Source organism: Syngnathus leptorhynchus, chromosome 13 (genome assembly GCF_054491065.1).
Source record: "Syngnathus leptorhynchus isolate UIUO chromosome 13, UIUO_Slep, whole genome shotgun sequence".
Lineage (NCBI taxonomy): Eukaryota > Metazoa > Chordata > Actinopteri > Syngnathiformes > Syngnathidae > Syngnathus > Syngnathus leptorhynchus.
The window spans coordinates 7392155-7411694 of NC_141207.1; the positions used below are offsets into that span (position 1 = coordinate 7392155).

Genomic DNA, 19540 nt, shown 5'->3' on the forward strand with positions numbered 1-19540 from the left:
ATGGTTCATTGTTTAAACACTACATATGTATTAATTTCCAAAATGTACAGCTTTTTTTCCAATAAAAACAAATTATACAAAAAGAACCCAAGTCCACCACCTTGGTTGCAGTCTCGTGTCTTCTTGGCCTTTTGTAAACCAGTTTCTTATTCCTTGAGTGGAAAATTAATCATTGAAAGATTTGTACATATAGTAATTTATTTCAGTAGTTTACAAATAACGTTTCATGTAGGTTTGGATGCATTGTAAAATGACCCACCTCCTCCTTTGTTACCAGGCAATTCTTTTGCGTGTGTATTTTTTTTATGACAAAGAAAATAAACGTAATTTATGACCAAACACTTTGTGACATATTGCAGGAATTCATATCATTACATTATTTTGTCACAAGGACTTTGGGCATTAAAAAGTACCCTCGCCGCTTTCCGTAGAGCCGCCTTCTCGCCGCAAAATCTACTTCCGGAGTTGTGACCTTTTGTTTACGGGCTGTCACGTCAAAAATAGACCTGACTACTATTTCGCTTGAACCCATTCCTACGGGCCAAGACGATTTTGTTGACATAATATTTAAACTATAAACAAGCCAACAAAAAGATGTTTTGCAACAAATTGGACAATCGTCGACGCTGTGCTTCGGAGAGGGAACGAAGGCGACAACAAGTGAGCTAGCTAGTTAGTCTAGTTAGCTTCCCCTGCTCTCCCCTCAGCAGCTGGCGCGGCGTTCGGATCGGTATTGTTGGAGCCACTCCACAACACTTCACCCTGCCGAATAAACTAGACTAGTTCCACCACAATGGCCTCCAGCTTTCTCATTGCGGTAGGTTTCCCTTTTCTCTCCGTTTTGGCTTGACGTTCGACTGCTATCTGTGCTCGATGAGGTGCTTCTGTGTGGTCTGCAGGATGAGGCGTCCCCGGCAAGCTTAATGGACCTGTGCCTCACCTTCGTGAGCCAGAACCTGGAGTGCCTGTGCGTGAAACGTGCCGACGGTTCTCTGTGCTTTCGAGAGGCGGTGCTCTTTCCCCAGGAGCTTGCAGACCAGCTTCTGGCCAAAATGGCAACCGAGGGTAAACTCATCACATACCAGAGATGTCAAAAGAAACAAGAATTGTCATCTCCAATCAAACATGGCAGTGTCGCTTAAAAAAAAAAAACATACATATCCATGACAGGTCTGCTGAATGACAGCACAGTGGGCGTGTTCCGGAACTGCGAATACCTACGTTTGAGGCGCGCGTGCATCCGCACGGCACGTATATCTGCCGAGGCCTTCCAGCGAGCCCTCTGTCCTCACAGGCTGTCAGAGCTGGACGCCGCCCGGGTCAACGCCGACCTCACCATCCCTGACATTCTTCACGGTCTGGCCACCAATAAATATTGTCAGGTAAGAATAAATGTGGAGGAAAATGCCTACTAAGCAAATTGAATTTCCCCAAAGAGACTTTAGCTTATGCTCTCCCTACAAAAATCAGGAGCACAACAGACATACAAACTTCACGTCTATCTGTGTGCGTCTTCCACGGCGCAGGAGTCCCTCCAGCGACTGGTGCTGACGGGCCTCACCATGTCCTCCTTGGAGGAGCCGAGCCGGCACGGCTTCAGCACCCTGCAGGGGCTGCGCTCGCTCTCCCTGGCCAACGTGGACTTCTACGACTCGGGTCTGACCGACGTATGCTCGCTGCCGCGGCTGGAGAGCCTGGATCTGTCCAACACGTCGGTCACCAACCTGAACCCGCTGCTGGGCTTAAAGGAGAGGTTGCGCTCGCTCACGTTGCACCAGCTCAAGAGGCTGGAGATGAGCACGGCCCAGCTGCTGGCTGTCATCGGTCAGTTGGACGTGTTGCAGGTGAGCGGACGGCCAGTTCCGACGCCGAGGGAGCGACGATTGATTTTTTTTGTGCGCGTCTGTCGGCAGCACCTGGATATCAGCGATGACAAACAGTTCACCTCCGATGTCGCTCGCCAGCTGCTCGGACAGCCCGGGATACTTCCTGCTCTAGTTTCCTTGGATGTGTCTGGAAGGAAACAGGTAAACCAAAGTAGATGATACAAAGAAAACGCACTATCTAGTGAAAAGTTGTTGTTGTTTTTTTTTGTTTTTTTTTAAATAATAATACAGGTGACAGACGCGGCCGTGAAGGCGTTTGTGGACGAAAGACCCCAAATGACATTTGTTGGACTTCTGGCCACGGACGCCGGGTTTTCTGAATTCCTCTCCGGCGATGGAAATCTGAAAGTAGGTTTTTTTTTTTTATTCTTGGGATACAATTTTAAAAAATCTTGCTGCACACCACCAAAACAATTCACAAAAATTCCCGCACTCTGTTAAAGCTTGTTTTGCAAGATGGCGGACACACAGCTAAATGATATCCCATCTGCTGCTATACAGGTAACGGGCGAAGCTAACGAAACGCAGATCTGCGAGGCGCTGCGCCGCTACAGCGAGCGGGAGGGCTTTGTGCGAGAGGCGCTCTTCCACCTCTTCAGCCTCACACACGTTATGGAGAAACCTCGGCCCGACATTTTAAAGGTGCGGGACGGTCAGGTCAAGCTCCTCATTGAAGGCCCTGGACTGAAAATTGTCTTTGCAGCTGGTGGTCCTCGGCATGAAGAACCACCAAGCCACGCTGAACGTCCAGCTGGCGGCCAGCGCCTGCGTCTTCAACCTGACCAAGCAAGACCTGGCGGCGGGGATGCCGGTCCGTCTCCTCAGTACCGTCACTCAGCTCCTGCTGGAGGGCATGAGGACGTTCCCCAACCACCAACAGGTTTGAACTCATTTCACTTGGCGCTGCTGTTGAATGGAAGGCTTCATTATTTAAAGAAATGAAAATGGCGCTGAATACGTCGAGGTGCCTGTAAAGCAGTGCCGAAATGTTCCTCTTTGTTTTCCCCAGTTGCAGAAGAACTGCCTGTTGTCTCTCTGCAGCGACCGCATTTTACAAGAAGTGCCATTCAACAGGTAGGAACCAATAATCAACCAATACATAATCACAATTACCCCCCTAAAAAATACAAACCCTTTTCTATTTTTGATGCTTATCTTCAAGGTTTGAGGCTGCCAAACTGGTAATGCAGTGGCTTTGCAATCATGAGGACCAGAATATGCAGAGGATGGCTGTGGCTATCATTTCCATACTGGCTGCAAAGGTACCTTTGTATGATATGATGGATGGATGGATGGATGGATGGATGGATGGATGGATGGATGGATGGATGGATGGATTGAACTTCTGATGATCTTCCACAGTTGTCCACAGAGCAAACAGCTCAGCTGGGTGCAGAGTTGTTCATAGTCAAGGTAACCATCTTAAAATTGACATTGGTCGGGCTGGTTCACCTTGCATCGATTTAATCGTCGTATCTTTTGGTGCTGCCCGCCCGTAGCAACTGCTCCACATTGTGCGTCAGAAGGCCACTCAAGGCATGGTGGACGCCACTCTCAAATTCACCCTCAGCGCCCTCTGGAACCTCACCGACGAGTCGCCGACGACTTGCCGCCATTTTATCGAAAACCAAGGACTCGACTTGTTCATCAAAGTTCTAGAGGTACATGAAGACAGACACAGGCGTACAAAAGTGTAGACATGGCCACACCATCTTTATTTGATGTGGAATAAGTGACTCACTTGTTTTGTTTCTCCACAGTCCTTCCCTAACGAGTCGTCCATTCAGCAGAAGGTTCTGGGCCTGTTGGTGAGCAACTCGTCTTATTGAACATTGGAAAGATTTGTAAAGTTGCCAAATTTCAAAAGGTTCCTCAAAATGTTCAACCAAAGGTTGTCATATTGTAATACAATAAGATTCCAACAGATGGCGGCAAAGTCATACTCTTCTACCTTGTCTTGCGCTAGAACAACATAGCCGAGGTGGGCGAGCTGCATTGCGAGCTGATGGTACACACCTTCCTGGATCACATCAGGACTCTGCTGCACAGCCCCGAGGTAGAAGTGAGCTACTTTGCCGCCGGCATCCTGGCGCACCTCACGTCACGAGGAAAGGACGCTTGGACTCTCGGTCCTGAACTCAGGTCGTCCCTTTTGGAGCAGTTGGTAAGAGTGACGAACAGGGAAAGCCTGCTAGAATAATAAAAACTATCAAGACTGAATTTCTCACAATGTTCTGCTAGCACGACGTCATCATGAAGTGGCCTGCACCTGACTGCGAGATGGTGGCCTACAGGTAGACTTTCAACCCACAAATAAATTTCACCATATTCTACTCTTTGTCCAAAGATGAAAATATCACATGTCCCCTGTAGGTCGTTCAATCCCTTCTTTCCCTTGCTGGAGTGCTTCCACACGCCAGGAGTCCAGCTGTGGGCTGCGTGGGCCATGCAACATGTCTGCAGCAAGAATGGTGAGATTATGCACAAAAAAAAAAAAATCACAAGTAGATCATTGAATATTTTTGCCACTTTGTGCAGCCGGGCGTTATTGCAGCATGCTGTTGGAGGAAGGCGGCCTGCAGCAGCTGCAACGGGTGCACGCCAACCCACAAACACACCCGGACGTCGGGCAGCTCACGGAAAGCATCTTAAAAAGCTTGGAACGTCACCGAGCACGCATAGGCCAGCCCCTCGCCACCCGCCTGCCACCACATCAATAAAATCAACCAGGGTAAAATCAATATTTGTTTTTTCTTTAAAGGGAATTTGACAGCGTCTTAATTCTTTTTTTCTCTTTCAGATATTCAACACCACAAGCTCGAGTGAATCTTATGTAGAAGTGAATGGATGGAGAATATGCAGCTTTTTGCACACAAACTTTCTTTGTATTACATACGAATGTTACAAGTACGCTTCGAAGTCGACGGGATTTTGAACCGGAGCATGCCGCCATGATACTTAAGGTGCTGTAAAATGAGAACACAAAGAATATGAAAAAAAAAAAAACAAGGTAAGCTACACCAGAATGATGTGCTTTAGTAAATGAATTTTCTTCTTGTAATATTATGATTTTATCCTTGTAAGATATATATAAATATATCGTAATGAGCATGTATGTTAGCTTCAATGCGGAAATGGAATGTGTAAAACTGTATTTGCCTGTTACATCACATTTATTGTATACCATTAATTATTTTGTTCCTGAATATTTGAGTCATTGTAATAATAAAAAAAAAAAAAAAGAAGTGCAACTATCCACTTTGGTTACAATTGGTCATAATTTCTAATTAGCAAATAAAGAACATTTTACCGTTTAGCTGACACATACATGACATTTTTTAACTGATTTCCGAATGAGTTAGTATTGCTAGCGCAAAAACGAGTGATTCAACCCCGCCCGAATTAAAAACAGCTTATTCGCCAATATATCGCGGAGGTCTCTTCTCTAGGAAGGCCGCCATTCCCTCCCGTCTGTCCCGCGTCGGGATGACCTGAAATGGTCGACACACTTTATTAAATACAATTGCGTAAGCTAACGAGAGCCAACACACGAGTGGAGTTGTTTACCTGAGCGTAGCACATCCTCTCTATGGCCATGGCTGAGGTGATGTCAACCTAATAAGAGTCAAATGTCAGTCAAGGACACCAAACTGGTGGAAAATGAAAATAATGCTAAACAATTTGTGTACCTCCATGCCTCTGTTCATCGCCTCTTTGGCCATCCGTACAGCGATGGGAGCCTGGAGGACAGTTTGACAATCCAAACTTTTAAAAATCATTCTCCAAAATAGAGCTAATTGTTTGCAAATAAAAACAACCCGTTTATCCTCTCATTTAAAGTCAGACAATTTAAATTTTGAACCAATATTCTGGAAAATATATATTCCTCAGAAAACAAAACTATGTCGCCGTCTTGTGGCAACTAGAGGGAACTACAAGCCTTTTTGAGAGGACATCAGTTTGTCTATCCCTGAAAATAGTGCAGATTCCATGTAGTTGATTTAAGAAACTTAGTTTATTCTATCAAAATGTGTATTTTCCAAATATTTGAACTTGCTTTACATATTTTGTCCACTATACATGTCCCATTTCTCCACTCCACTGCCACCGTGGCCTTGCCGACTGCAGGCGTCTTAGCTGGAGTAGAAGAAATACGGAACGACAGAAGCCCGCAGAGAAAAGAGAGCAGGATAAGGAGGAGAAAGGGGGAAATTGAAGAAGGATTTAATGGTCTGAGGAGGAGAAAGGAGGTGGAGGCAGACCTGGGGCAGGATCTCTCTGGCCAGGCCCAGCGCTTCGTTGTAAGCCGCCTCTCCTGTCTGGTCTTGCTGCACCGCTCTGTTCATCAGCCCTATCTCGGCAGCCGCCTGCCCCCCCACGCGCCGCCCTGTCAAAATACAAATGGGGAGAGGAGCTTTAGAAAAAATAAAACATTTTCAAAATTATTCAGCGCTTGTCTATAGACCTGTGAAGATAAGCTCCTTGGCCAATGCCAGTCCCACCGTACGAGGCAGTCGCTGACTTCCCCCTGTGCCCCCCCCCCCAAAAAAAAAAAAAAAAATTCAAAGTCAAGACTTTCTTTGCCCCTGGTTAAGATTTTGGAGCGTGACGTCTTACCGGCCCCAGGGAGCAGCCCCCGCGTCGTCTCAATCAGGCCCATCTGTGCAGAACACGCTGAGAAAAAAAAAAAGCACAAGAGGACAAGTGAAGGTCGAAGATGATGAGCGTCATTAAGACCTAAGCAGCATTCGGATTTTTGTATCTGGAGACCACCTGGACTGGAATATTTGGATAAAATTAATTGCAGGCCTCATTGAAGCGAAATCCCTCAAATGAATTTGTCTAACTTTGCTGAAGATGTCCCTCACCGGCAGTACGGAGGTCACAGGCCAAAGCCAGTTCCAGTCCACCTCCCACAGCCACACCATCAATGGCGGCTATGGTGGGCATTGGCAACAAGGCTGAATGACACATAAGAAGCCAAATCAAGTCTTTAACATTCAAAAGAAAAAAAAAACCAGAGCATTACTTCGCCTACTCTTACCGATCTGAGTCATGAGGGAGCGCAAGCCGTGAACAAATAGATCGGATTCCTGGTTGTTCATTAAAGCTCTTTCTTTTAGGTCTGCCCCTGCAGAACAGAAGCAAAGTTTTTCAAGAAGATATCCTTCAAAATTCACATTTTAAGGGACAATTTTTTTTGGGGGGGGAACTTTCCTCTACAGAGCTCACCTGCGCAGAAAACATTAGGAACTAAACTCCTGAAGATAAGAACGCGTACCGTCGAGTCATTGGACACTTTGGACACCAGCTCCGTCATCTACTCACAAAAATGCTTCACTTACGTCATCATGTGCGATCACATGACATTGCATACGTACCTGAGACACAAATACATGACCCAAAGCGTTCCGGACGAGATGTCTGCACATGCGCACTTCGGCAATGCCTGGGAAAATAAATAATTGAATGAAGAAGCATTTGGAAATGTTCTAGTGCAGAACTTTAGCTTGGAATAAATAGTTTAGTTGTTAACTTTTTGCATGCTGCAAATGTTTGACAAAAGTCAAAAAATTGGTAACTTATGTCGAAATGGATGCCACACAAAGTTACTTCAAGAAAGTTTTTAGATATGTTGACGACGAATCCTTACAGCGCCCAATAAAATTGCACGACTCGCTAAGCTGATAAAATATGTTGCATTTGTTGTGTTTTTGCGTGAGCTTGAAATAAGTCAAAAGGAGATTTGTGTCAATCTTACCTTCGTCCTTCCCGGGAAGTTTCCTGAGTTCCACCTCCGGGGAGTTACTTAGCTGCATGCCGCCCCGAGCGCTGCTGAAACCGGCTAGTGCCGCCACTGCTCGGGCCCCCTTGGAAGCGGTAAGCAACGACGAGAAATTGCGGAGAAGTAGCGGCGACATGCTCGCTTTTGTGGAGAATGACGTACATCCGTAAAGGTGCAGGAAGTTCGGCGTGAGTTTCTTCTTTATTGACAAGAAAACAGAGGAGGCGCTGAAGAATGGGTTGTCATTTGGCTGACATTTTGAGTGCTCTTTGAACGCATCTTTATGGCTGTTCGCAAAGAGCGTGGTGTTCACGTTTAACGTTTGGCTCGGACATTACATGTTTAATTACCCATATTTCATTAAAATAATGCATCGCACGAAATGCTTAATGTTTTTATTTGTTTGTTTGTTCGTTTATTTTTGAGACTAGGGGCACTCAAACGCATTTTTTTATAATAAAAAAAACAATATTGTATCACAAATAAATAACAAAATTAAAATACATTTGTAGAACGATGTTTGTCCTAGGTTTTCATTTCGTTGATAATTCACATTGACTTTCAACGCAGTTTACTAAAAGCACTGGTGTCCAACCCGCGGTCGGGGGGGCCAGATATGGCCCCTCATAGAAAATCATGATTCTCGTTCCAATCTGTACCAACTTTAAAATTAGCAATAATGAATAATGATGGCAGAATTTTGGTAAGCCATTTTGAAAATGCTGGCTGAATGGATATTGCATTCCAAGACACACATTAAGGTTTTCCAGCAAGCTGCCATGACTACTTTGACCATGCATTATTGAGCAGGTCTTTAGAGGTTATGCAATTACAGCCAGACGATGATATGAATGACTGAGCAGACGTGTGTGTGTGTGTGTGTGTGTGTGTGTGTGTGTGTGTGTGTGTGTGTGTGTGTGTGTGTGTGTGTGTGTGTGTGTGTGTGTGTGTGTGTGTGTGTCTGTGTCTGTGTGTGTGTGCGTGTGCAGACATGAGGTGTAATATCAAGACGTAAAAGAATCGGACCGATCCTCTCGTTTGTCTGAGGCTTCTGTTGCAGTCTGGCGAAACGCTACCCGACGGATTGCTAAGAATCTGGTTCCGTGGGGGCAACAGGTCGCCTCCTTTGCCCTTCTCGCAATGAGACGGAAAACTGGAGGTCGGCGATGCTCGCCGCAGGATCGTCCCAGTGTTTGAGACACAACATGAGCCTGACGGACAGTGAGTGACACCGAGGCTCTGCGGTCAAGGACACAGACACGGACATCATACTCGTGACCTGCCTGGTGAACAGCGATCCTTTTTAATAACAACCTGCAGCCCAAACGCTGGAGGACAAAGTTATTTTATGTCGCATGCTTCACTGGTCCAAAGGGCTTCTAACTCGAGAAGCTCCTGGAACAATAAGTAGTGTTGTAGCCCTCCACTAAATCTCCACTTTGTTTACCTCAAATAAGTCTCTAACAAAAATCTATAGCTGCTCCAAAATTGCTACTGTCTGAGTATTGACTAGAAGTAAAAGAGATGGAAGGTATAACAAAAGGACCGACAAAGACGTACGGACTCAGCAGTTTTCCAAAGTTGAGCTGTGATTGGTTGTGACCAGGGACTGTGATGTCATTTTCAGTCAAGAGCAAAATGGCTGCCCCCTTGAGATGGTTAAAAACAGGATAAATATTGCAATATTAATGACTGGAAAATTTAAGGGTGGACTTCCCCTTTAAGACAAAGACAGAGTCGTCTAACACTCTGCAGAAAAAGTGTCAAACGGTGCCAGGTGTCACATTACTTTTGGCCACACAGATAAGGTCAATTAAGTTACCTCCTGAATTGGATAATGAGCCAACTTTCGAGCGAGTAAACAAGCACAAGCGCAGCCGCAGCTTGAAATCTAATGATGGTAACTGAGGGATGATCTTGCCCTTTGCTTCAATGACATTACCTGTGCAGTGATGGAAGTGGTCACCTGGTTACAGCTACGGAGAGGAGAAATAACCTCCAAGCACAAGCAAAAAAAAAAGATGGATGTGAGTATTATTATTATTATAGTATATATTATTATTATATATATTATTTGACTATAATAATATATCATTATTATTATGGGAAAATACTTTGAATCGAAAATCCATCGAAACAATTAAAATGACGATTACTGGTCATTTGGTCCTGCTTTCTAAGCATTTTTTTATTTTGCCTTGAGGGGTCTGACAGAGGTGACCACCCGTTCCCGTCATTTTAGCTAATGAAGCCAACTAATGCTGATGAATGGCTGCAGCCGTTACAAAATGACCAGGGTGTTGGCCGCACATTTTTATTTTCATGGGTTCGTTCACACACAAGTGCGTTTAATGTCACTATAAATACTCATTTTCACTTTTGGGATCGGAGGGGGGGGGGGGCACACATCATAAAAAACTGTGGCGGTTAAAGAGTGGTTTTTATTTTTACTTTGAGACTAAACATGAGTCATGAAAAATACAATAGTTTATAAATAGCCAATGAGCCACATGCTGCTTCACCATTATTGTCTAATCATCTCCAATGGTGAAACATTGAACATGGGAAATATTTAAATAAGCAATCAACATCCAACCGAGCCAAATGTTCTGCTGACTCCCTGCAATTAAAATTAATGAATAAAACCAGCGGCTGCAGTTCGATGTGAATATGCATAATGAAGTCAACACGCCGCCGGGAGGGGGGGGGGGGGGGGGGGGACAGAAGGGGGGAGGAATTAGCCAGTGAAGCATATGAGACAAAGTCTGTTATATCTGTGTTTGTTATTCAGACGGGCGCTGCTGCTGCCGCCGCCGCCGCGTTGTGGCTCGGTGATGTTAGAGACCAAAAAAATCGGAGTAAAAATCACACAGTCATGGAAATGTGAAATAGGAACAGACTCGAGCCAGGAAAACACACAGACGTATGCTAATTAAGAGATTAATTGGTTTTCCCACAATGCTGATTCAATTGTAAAATAATTGAGCATAGATAACCACTAAGAACAAAAGTGTTGCTGCCTAAATCCTGATTAAAAGGAAAAAAAGGAGAATAAGATGGTTTTATTGATTTATGTGAAGTTCAACTGCACGTGAGCATTTGGGTGTGAGTTGCGGCCTACGGCAGCTCCTCCTTCTATTGATTCTCAGTATTTATATTTTGTGTTTGATTCTTTGTGTTGTTCAATAAACGGCCAAAAGCATGATCACCACTGTGTGTGTGTGTGTAAGAATGAGAGAGAGAGTCATGTTTCATTTGAGTTTAGACGGTCTCGTGCACTCCAGAATACCTGATTACGTCAGCCCACAATTATCCCTTCTCTCAAACACACACACACACACACACACACACACACACACACACTGGTGGTCACGTGCCTAGGCGCTCAGTGAGGCAGCTCGGCGCTGAGGAGCATCAGTAGTGCAGCAAGCCAAGCAGTGGGAAGGAAACGTCGCGCAGCTTCCGTCCTTCTCCGGAAAAGAAGTGCCGCTCAGTAGGAGGAAAAATACACCTCAACCCGGACTGGAGGAGTCCACGCGGGTCAACCCTTTGGCTCGGGAAGTGACGGCTCCGTCATGCACTCGGCGGGGGACAACTTGCACACCGGCATGAGTCACCACAGGGGTGATTCAGTAGCTCAGTGGGGCCAAGTCCGCTAAGACCGCCCACCCGGGTGTCGCCCGTAACCAAGAGAGGCTGGATCCCGAGAGGCTGTCCAGGATGAGCAGGGGCGGCGTCCCCGCTCCGTGACGCTCCGGGGTCCGACCCTCGTCATGCGTGTCCCCCGTCAGCCCGGCGCCCAGTCCCTGCGGCTCCTGTCCCTCTTGGTCTTCGTGATGGGGGCGGCCCCGTCGCCGGCGCTCACGGCAGGCTGCCCCGACAGGTGCGTTTTGTAAAATCCTGGTTTTGTCACATTTCTGACGTTTCCAACGTTGAAACTTTTCTTCTAGGTGCGTGTGCGACGACCAGCTGGTGGTGCAGTGCGCCGGGCGGGATCTGACCCGGTTCCCCGACGATCTTCCCCTGGCCACCCGGCAGCTCATCATCTCCAACAACCGAATCGGGGACCTACCGGCGTTGCAGCTCAACTACCTGTCCGACCTGGTCTACCTGGACTGCAGCAACAACTCCCTGACGGAGATCTCAGAGTCCACCTTTGGCAACCTTCGCAAACTAGCCTACCTGGACCTGTCCTTCAACGTCCTGCTTCAGATCGACGAGCGGACTTTCGGACCTTTGGCGTCCCTGGTCATGCTGCGGCTGACGGACAACCCGGGTCTCGGAGAAATCCACGCCGACGCCTTTGCCGAGAACGTGGCCCTGCAGGTCCTTGACGTGAGCCGGAACAATCTGAGCGCCTTCAACATCAGCTGTCTGATCGGACTGCCGGCCCTCAGGTCTCTGGGACTCAGCGGGAACCCGTGGAGGTGCGACTGCGAAACAGAGGACCTCTGCCTTTGGGTCCAGATCGAGAGCTTTAAGTTCCAAGGTGAGGACAATTATCGTTACTCAAACATGTGAACTTCAGGACACTATAAAAAGCCTTATGGGATATTATTGGTGGAAAAAAATCAGTTAATGTTTATTTTCCTGACCTTCCCCCCCCCCCCTCGATGAGGTTATTGAGGAGCGTCTCGTATTTGCGTGAATATTCATTTGAGGGAAAATCTTCCGTGTAGCGTCTCCATTCTATTTCTTCTTCCCTGGCCTGCAGCGTTACACTCTCTCTCGCAGTTGCTCTGGCTAATTGTCAGTGAACGGTCGAGCGATCTGACGCGTTGATTCGGACAAGCATCCAGACGTGCGCAAAGTAAGTCACTTTTTCACTTCCAGCTTCTGAGGGAAGACTTCTGGTGGTGTGATAGAATAAACCACGTGGAGCAAAAGAGGGTCAGTATGAGGGTTGCCACTCAAATTCATTCAAAAGAATTGCAGCATACATTATTTAGCACATTGCAAGCATATCCAATTCAGTTGGCCTACTTGTGCAGTAGAGCCAAAATTTAAGATATGGACAAAAGTAATGGGAGATGGGTTTTTTTTTTTCTTCTTCTTTTTGGTATACCTGGAACTTTCCCACGTGAAAGTTACATTCACATATAATCTTTGTTTTTGTTGTTTTCAGTTGATGCATTCTCAATTTTGTCTGATCACATATAAAGTCAAAAATGACTCTAAAAAAAATCTAATTGGCTACTTTAGAACACAACAAAAAGAGCATTCAAAAATATAATTGGAATATATATTTTGCTGCATGTTTTGACATCATTTATTTTAAATCATTTAAATTTAATTTAAATAAAAAATATATAGAGATGATTAATATTTAAAACAATATCTTTATCCTGGCTTTTTTATTTGTTGAGTTCTTCAAACTTTAAAATTGATCTGACCTGCAGGATAACCTGAGAATCTCACTACATTTGTCCAAATAGTCAAGAGCTAAACGGGAGGGTTGTTGAGCAAAATAGAAGAGAGAGAGAGAAAAAAAAAAAGACAAAGCGATAACAGCTTTTTGCTGTGAGCCGACCTTCACTGTGGCTCTACGCTTATCCTCTGCCAGAAGATGAAGAGCTGCTGTAGAGGAACTGAAAAAGGAGGACGACGGCATTCTGACTAACGTTCAAGAATGAGAGCGAAGGCGTGAATGTGGAAAAGGTCAACTATTCTTAGGCGCCGCCATGATTGCGTTTAAGCTCCTTGATAGCATCAGCGCACATTTTCAACCCTCCAGCTTTAGATAATCACTTGATTGGGTTGGGGGTGAATAAAAAGCCTCAGAAGTCAAACAAAAAGTTCAAATCATCACTTTTCTTACTTTTGTTAGCATTTCAGCTCTTGATGGAGATTTGCCGATTTTGCTGCTCGTCTTAATGAGGGTCATTGACGAGCTGGATCTCAAACTGACAAAAAAAAATGCACAAACATTATGATTCAGTTTCAGAAACTAATCTTCAATAAAAAATTGGCAACTACAATTACAATTAACATTATAAGGTAACGTCGAAGCTAATATAAGGTAGCTAACGGTGGCGGGCAACAATACAGCTAACATTCGAGAAGTTATATTGAAAGCTAAATTTAAGCAAAAATTGGAAACTGAAGTTTGAGCTAATATTGTAGCTAACATTCGAGCTAATTGTTGAGTCACGTCACAACTAACAGTGGTGGCTAACGTTGAAAGCTAGCATGTATTTACCTCTAAAACTTTTACCACCTCTGATAAACAGACATAATGGGGGTCCTGTTTCCTTATCACTTTCTTTTTTTCACCGAGTGTGTGTGTGTGTTTTTTTTATCCTCACTTCCCATCAGTCAGGCCAGGAAAAGCTGTCTCTGTCAGGGATGTCCTTGACATTTGCGCAACTTGTCAGCACTCTTATCTGTCACACACCAAATTCCACTTTTAAAGAGTCCGACGGTCTTCCTTTTATCGAGGTTGATGGAGCTGATCAAATTGGAATTAAAATTTTGCACAAAAAAAAAAGTTGGTATTGATGTGGGCAGTGTTGGATAACCTTGGATCAAACTCATTACATTTGAATTGCTCCTGCATCGAATTCCAATACAGCTGCAGTAAAAGTCCATTAAAGGTTGTCAATTAAGTTTATTGCGCAATGTTATCATCACAGTTGTTGTGGATTTAAAAAAAAAATAAAAATCCACCTTCACATGAGGCTACAGGCAAATTGTAACATTGTAATTTTCTTATAAGAAGCCCATGCATCAGTGTCAAAGGACGCAAGTGGGGGGGGGGGGGGTGACAAGGAAAGATGGGGCTGAAGTGACGGGGTCAGGAAATGTCAGGGAAGCGTTTGGCGAGGAGGAGACAGGAAGAGGAAGCTTGTCGAGATCAAGATCTATCCTGAGGTAGATCGTTCCTGATCCCTCCATCATTCAGCTGCAACGATTGAACACCAAAGAGACAGTGGGCAGATTCTAGCGAGGGGGGGGGGGGGGGGGATACTATTCACTCTGTGTTGATTATAAAACAAATGATGTTGGACGTAACTCCAGAAAAATAAAACCCAAATTGAACGTTTGTCTAGTGCTCGCCCTCCATCTAATTGTCTTTCCTCTCCTTCGTCCTCTCACGTCATGATTATTTGCAGAGTCAACTGAGCGTGGAGGGGAGGATGGAGGGAGGGGGGGGTGATAATGAGGATGTCAATTAGCGTGTCGCTAATGAGAGATGAAGTTAGATGAGATGATAAAAAAAAAGGGGGGAGGGGGATGCTTGCTTGACGATTCGCTTGCATCTGTTTTGCTCCATCGGAGGATGAACTCGACCTTGTCATCTTTTGACTTATCCTGCAAATTATTTTTTTGCTTTTCTTTAATAACAGACGAGGGCCAGACGGTGTGCCACGGCCCGGCCGAGCTAGCGGGTCGGCGTCTGGCCGAGGTGGGCATGCAGCTACGGGCGGACTGCCATCAGGGCCTGGGCTACTGGGACTACCTCTTCTTCGTGGCCATCGGCTTCGTCATCTTCTCGGCGGGCACGGTGTCGGCGTGGGTGATGGGCGTGCTCATGGTGCTCTACGAGCGCTACAACAAACGCAAAAGCGAGGAGCTGGACAGTGACGACGAGGACGCCAGAGGGGGAAAACAGGGAAACGGGGACGTGAGCAAACCTGGCTTGCAGGTCTGAGACCAAAGACTCCATCCGTGGATTTGAGCTGTGTTAGGAATCACTCCTTATCAAAATATCATTTAAAAAGAGAAAATATTGATTTGGGAGCAAATGATTCCGAACACAGCCTCTTATTGTCGACTCAACACATGGACAGAATGTGTGTGTGTGTGTGTGTGTGTGTGTGTGTGTGTGTGTGTGTGTGTGTGTGTGTGTGTGTGTGTGTGTGTGTGTGTAAGCCAAACAATGAACTGAATGCCTTTACCTCATAAATAGGGAATACTTTAAAAATTATTGAAAGCAATAACCCCGCCCCCCCCCTTGCACAAACACCATCATCTCCTGTAAACTTAGAAGGATTTCCTCATTTATTTTCCAATTGCAGATAACACCTTAAAATATGAAAAGTTATTCCAGCATTTATTTAGTAGCCATTTAAGGTCCATGTAGTAGTACACTACAATATAATGTAGAATGAATATGTCTTAGAAATAATATTTTTCTCCATTACTAGTGCTACAATTTGACCAACTAGTGTGCAAACTAGTAATTTTGCCTCATGAGTTGCGTCCCAGAACATACTAGCACATAGACCTTAAGCTATATTATTTGATATTTGAGCGAGGCAAACTTGTGAACTTGTTGACAATATGCTACTAGTACTACTAGTGTCATTAATTTGCTTCACTAATAACAAGTGTACTAGTACATGGACAAATCCACGCCGGATATTAAATAAATGCTTAAACAGTTTACCGTAACGCTGCACTAGTAACACTTTTAAACTCTTCTTTCTGCCCAACTTGTACTAGTAGCCTTGCTTCACTAGTAATGTGGTTGTCCTACATGCCAAAGTAGTGCAAAAATACAATAGTGGGGAAAAACATGACTACGTATATTAACGAGGGCAGAAAGCGTACTAGTACACACACATACATAAAATACTCGAACCAAAAAAACCAACAAATGAATGTAAAACAACAGAAAAACGTGCAAGCTACCTTTAATGTCGCGCGTGTGTGTGTTTTTGTGTGTGACACGTGGCGATCTCCTGGATGCTAACCTGTGCTGGTAGGAGGGGGAGGGGGGGGGGGGGGGTAGGTCAGGCGATCACACGGAGACCGCGTCAATGTGATAGAGTGGGTCGCCGTGCTTAACGGGAATCTAAGTGACTGGCTCGGCCATAGGCCTGCTTGTGGATGTTTCCGTGTGGAAGTGGGCCAAGGCGATCACACCGCATTCCATTGAGCGACCTCGACGACTGATTCACGACGAGTCTCGTCACGGAGCGAGCTCAGCCTCCAAATAAGTTATTCACCCCCCCCCCCCCCCTCATCATCATTACCTCCACCAAGGCCGTTTGGTTGGCAGTGAGCAGGACTACGCAGAAATGTCTTTAAATGATAATTAGGGAACTTATTGGAGCGGTGGGCTGAGGTCAAAGAGTCAAATCGAATGAGTTCTGGCTGAGATCCGGTTGGAAGTCCATTTTTCAGTGTGTGTGTTTGAGTGACACATCTGCTGATATTGCTTTTTTTTTTGTCCTTTACTTGAGTTTTATTTAATTTTGTACACCATGTATCATGAGCAATAAAGACTTGACAGATCAACCAATGCCTTTTCAACACTTTCTTATTGATACTTGCTACAGCGCCATCTGCTGGGGGCAAGGGCACTGCCCCATTTGCAGCTTTCACTCAGCTGTTCCGTTTCCAGACACTCCAGATTTTGTCTCATATGAGACGAGAGGACGGGGTGCCAAGTGAGGCGAGGATCCCATCCGAAGCCGGCGTCGACCTCCGCGGATGTCGGCTTCGGCCTCCATTAAGCCCGGGCGGGTCGCCTCGTTGCCCTTTACAGTATAAGCGCTCGCGGTAAGCATGCTAGTCCACACTTGAAGAACAAACCGCTCGTGCGGAGCCCGAAGAGGCCGGTTCAGTGTGTGTGTGTGTTTGTGTTATTGACTTATTGCATTAGATGGTCTTTCATGGGCTTCACGCTCAGGAGCTAACATCCCCCTTAGAGAAATAATGGGATCAGACCAAGCACACACAGAATTGCACACACACACAAAGTGTCATCCCGAGAAATGCTTTGGTGCCTCTGGTCCTTTGTGTTCCCTGCAGTTGATGTGAACTGTCTGTCCGTCTGTGTCATTACAGAAAGCATCCAAAGCACAGTACAAGCCATTTTCAAGTCAGGCTTTCAAGTAGGGCAAGGTGGGGTTATGGAGAAAAAAATAAAATAAATAAATAAAAAATAAAAAAATATTTTTATTTATTTATTAATTAATAATTTTATATATATATATATATAAATTCATATTAGCACTTTTTTATGAACAAGAGGTGAAGCATCGTTGCACAAAAGCTCAGAATAGAAGTTTCCCACTTCCTGGAATAGACGCTGTGTTCCTCTGAGATTAACAACTCATTACCATCAGACCGCCCCTCCAAGGACTATCCTGACCCCCCCTCCACGTCCACCCCACCTTGTGACGCACAAATCCGGCAACCCCCCCCCCCCGTCTCATCCACCTATCCCGATTTAAACACTTAAAACGACAATTCCTAACCTCAATCTCCTCTTATTCCCAAACACGGCCTCCTAAGGGGCGGAGGAGCTTCCTGGGACCACCACAAGAGGGGTTTTTTTTTTTCCGAATCTAATCATTGGTATTTCTGGCACATACATTAAGATTAGCACATGCTGGTGGACATGTGCAAGATGGAAGCGTGCGGCAAAAAGGGAAGCAAAATGAGTTGGCAGGAATCCTCAACGCGGAGGCTGCAAGCTAAGAAGTCATTTGGCTGAGAATCACTCGATACAAAAGAGATGAGAAGGAAGGAAGGAAGGAAGGAAGGAGAGGAAAGGATGGAGGAAAACAACTGCTTCCTGCTCTCCTCCGCAAAGGCTTCCCTCGCTATACCGATATCATTTTTGCTAGTGACATACAATTGAGTAGAAAAATGTACAACAAAACGAAAAATGGAAAATAAAATCTATCTTCATAATAAATGCTACTTTCCCCTGGCAAATTATGTCATGACTTTTCTTATGTGGTCCATAGAACCATCTGAAGTCTCTCTTGTCCTCTTGACAGCATGACGAATGAATGCTGATAAAGATGAAAAATCATCTGTCATCCCTCGCCTCGTGTAAATGGATCCTCTCGATAGAAGTCGTTTATCTAATTTGAGGCATTGTTGTTTTGTACCCCCACCCCTCCTCGTCTGATAACAGATAACTGGTGACTGGAGGCTAAAGTGCTAATGGATTTAGCACGGCCAGATGCATTTGCATGTTGGAGTGACTCGCTTTGTGGAAGGCTACTCGTGGAAACTTGGCGGACGCCCACGTCAATAGGGAGCACTTTTTTATGCAACACTTTTTTTTTTCATTAAAAAAAAAAATCATAAACGCTTGCGGCACCGGTGGAGTTTTAGATTCAAGTATTTGTTGTCATTGTCTTCTTGAAAATATCAGACTGAATTATGTGCAACATTTCCCCACTCAAAAATACTTAAATTATTTTTTTTTTAAACATGTACAACCATTCTAAAATATTCAAATTATATAATTAAATTAAAATAGTTCTATAATTATAATTTAAAAAATCGTATTATATGAGTCAATTTTGAAATGTTTCTTGTACTTTTAAAATAATAATACAACCACATCCATTTGACCAAATGGCTCAAATCTCAACTAAAAACATTTTAGCGTCAACTTTTTTTTTTTTTTGTGGGTTTTTGCTAGCAGGCAGGAAAACAGGACAAGATAAGAGAAGCGCCTGAACTAAAGCTGTTCTCGATCATATCAAAGTGCTGTGTGTGTGTGTGTGATTTAAACTGTGGGAGTATTTTGTGTGTTATGTCACATTCAAGTGCTTTTCCAGCTGCGGTCAGCTCAGCCTCTCCACTGGTTTACAAAAAAAAAAAAAATCCCCCTTCAAGGTGTATGCACGTAGGCGTAATGTTTTGTCAATACTCCAACCTCAACCATGAGTGAGCATTTCCATGTGTGTGTATGTGTGTGTGAGTATGTAGTTATGTGCACACGCATGCACGCAGAGTGGCCTGGCCTAAAGCGATCCCTATTTGAAATGCTAATTTGCTTCCCTTCCCGCAGGTACTTCCAGAGTGTGCGTTGAAGCTAAATGGCTCATCCGAGCGGGTCATGGTGAGCTGGAATGAATTCACGTGTTCTCACATTACGGTGGGCAAAAATTGCATT

General features: G+C 44.8%; 3 protein-coding genes across 4 annotated transcripts; 2 read left to right on the forward strand and 1 right to left on the reverse strand.

Annotated features, from left to right (window-relative positions):
- The first annotated feature begins 422 nt into the window (after nt 1-422).
- On the forward strand, nt 423-5619 carry zyg11 (zyg-11 family member, cell cycle regulator). 2 transcript variants are annotated; one of them, XM_085928454.1, is made up of 18 exons: nt 423-817; nt 900-1065; nt 1171-1382; nt 1527-1844; nt 1914-2027; nt 2118-2234; nt 2388-2528; nt 2590-2766; nt 2896-2960; nt 3049-3148; nt 3249-3299; nt 3386-3547; nt 3647-3694; nt 3853-4050; nt 4128-4180; nt 4260-4357; nt 4425-4617; nt 4687-5619. In XM_085928454.1, the coding sequence occupies exons 1-17, from the start codon at nt 794-796 to the stop codon at nt 4604-4606; spliced, it is 2226 nt and encodes a 741-aa protein (XP_085784580.1). In that variant the 5' UTR covers nt 423-793; the 3' UTR covers nt 4607-4617; nt 4687-5619. The 2 variants fall into 2 exon arrangements, with proteins under 2 accessions (XP_085784580.1, XP_085784581.1); XM_085928455.1 differs by lacking the exons at nt 423-817; nt 900-1065 and having other exon boundaries at nt 1251-1382; nt 1471-1844; nt 4687-5616.
- echdc2 (enoyl CoA hydratase domain containing 2) lies at nt 4622-7909 on the reverse strand. Its single transcript, XM_085928456.1, has 11 exons — nt 7648-7909; nt 7268-7335; nt 7119-7206; nt 6931-7017; nt 6755-6847; nt 6504-6560; nt 6352-6414; nt 6149-6273; nt 5576-5626; nt 5454-5501; nt 4622-5377 (listed from the first exon to the last, which is right to left on the reverse strand). The coding sequence occupies exons 1-11, from the start codon at nt 7805-7807 to the stop codon at nt 5300-5302; spliced, it is 918 nt and encodes a 305-aa protein (XP_085784582.1). The 5' UTR covers nt 7808-7909; the 3' UTR covers nt 4622-5299.
- Nucleotides 7910-11390: 3481 nt separating this feature from the next.
- Nucleotides 11391-15373, forward strand: lrrc52 (leucine rich repeat containing 52). The gene is made up of 3 exons (XM_085928582.1): nt 11391-11554; nt 11622-12160; nt 15018-15373. The coding sequence occupies exons 1-3, from the start codon at nt 11445-11447 to the stop codon at nt 15320-15322; spliced, it is 954 nt and encodes a 317-aa protein (XP_085784708.1). The 5' UTR covers nt 11391-11444; the 3' UTR covers nt 15323-15373.
- Nucleotides 15374-19540: the final 4167 nt, after the last annotated feature.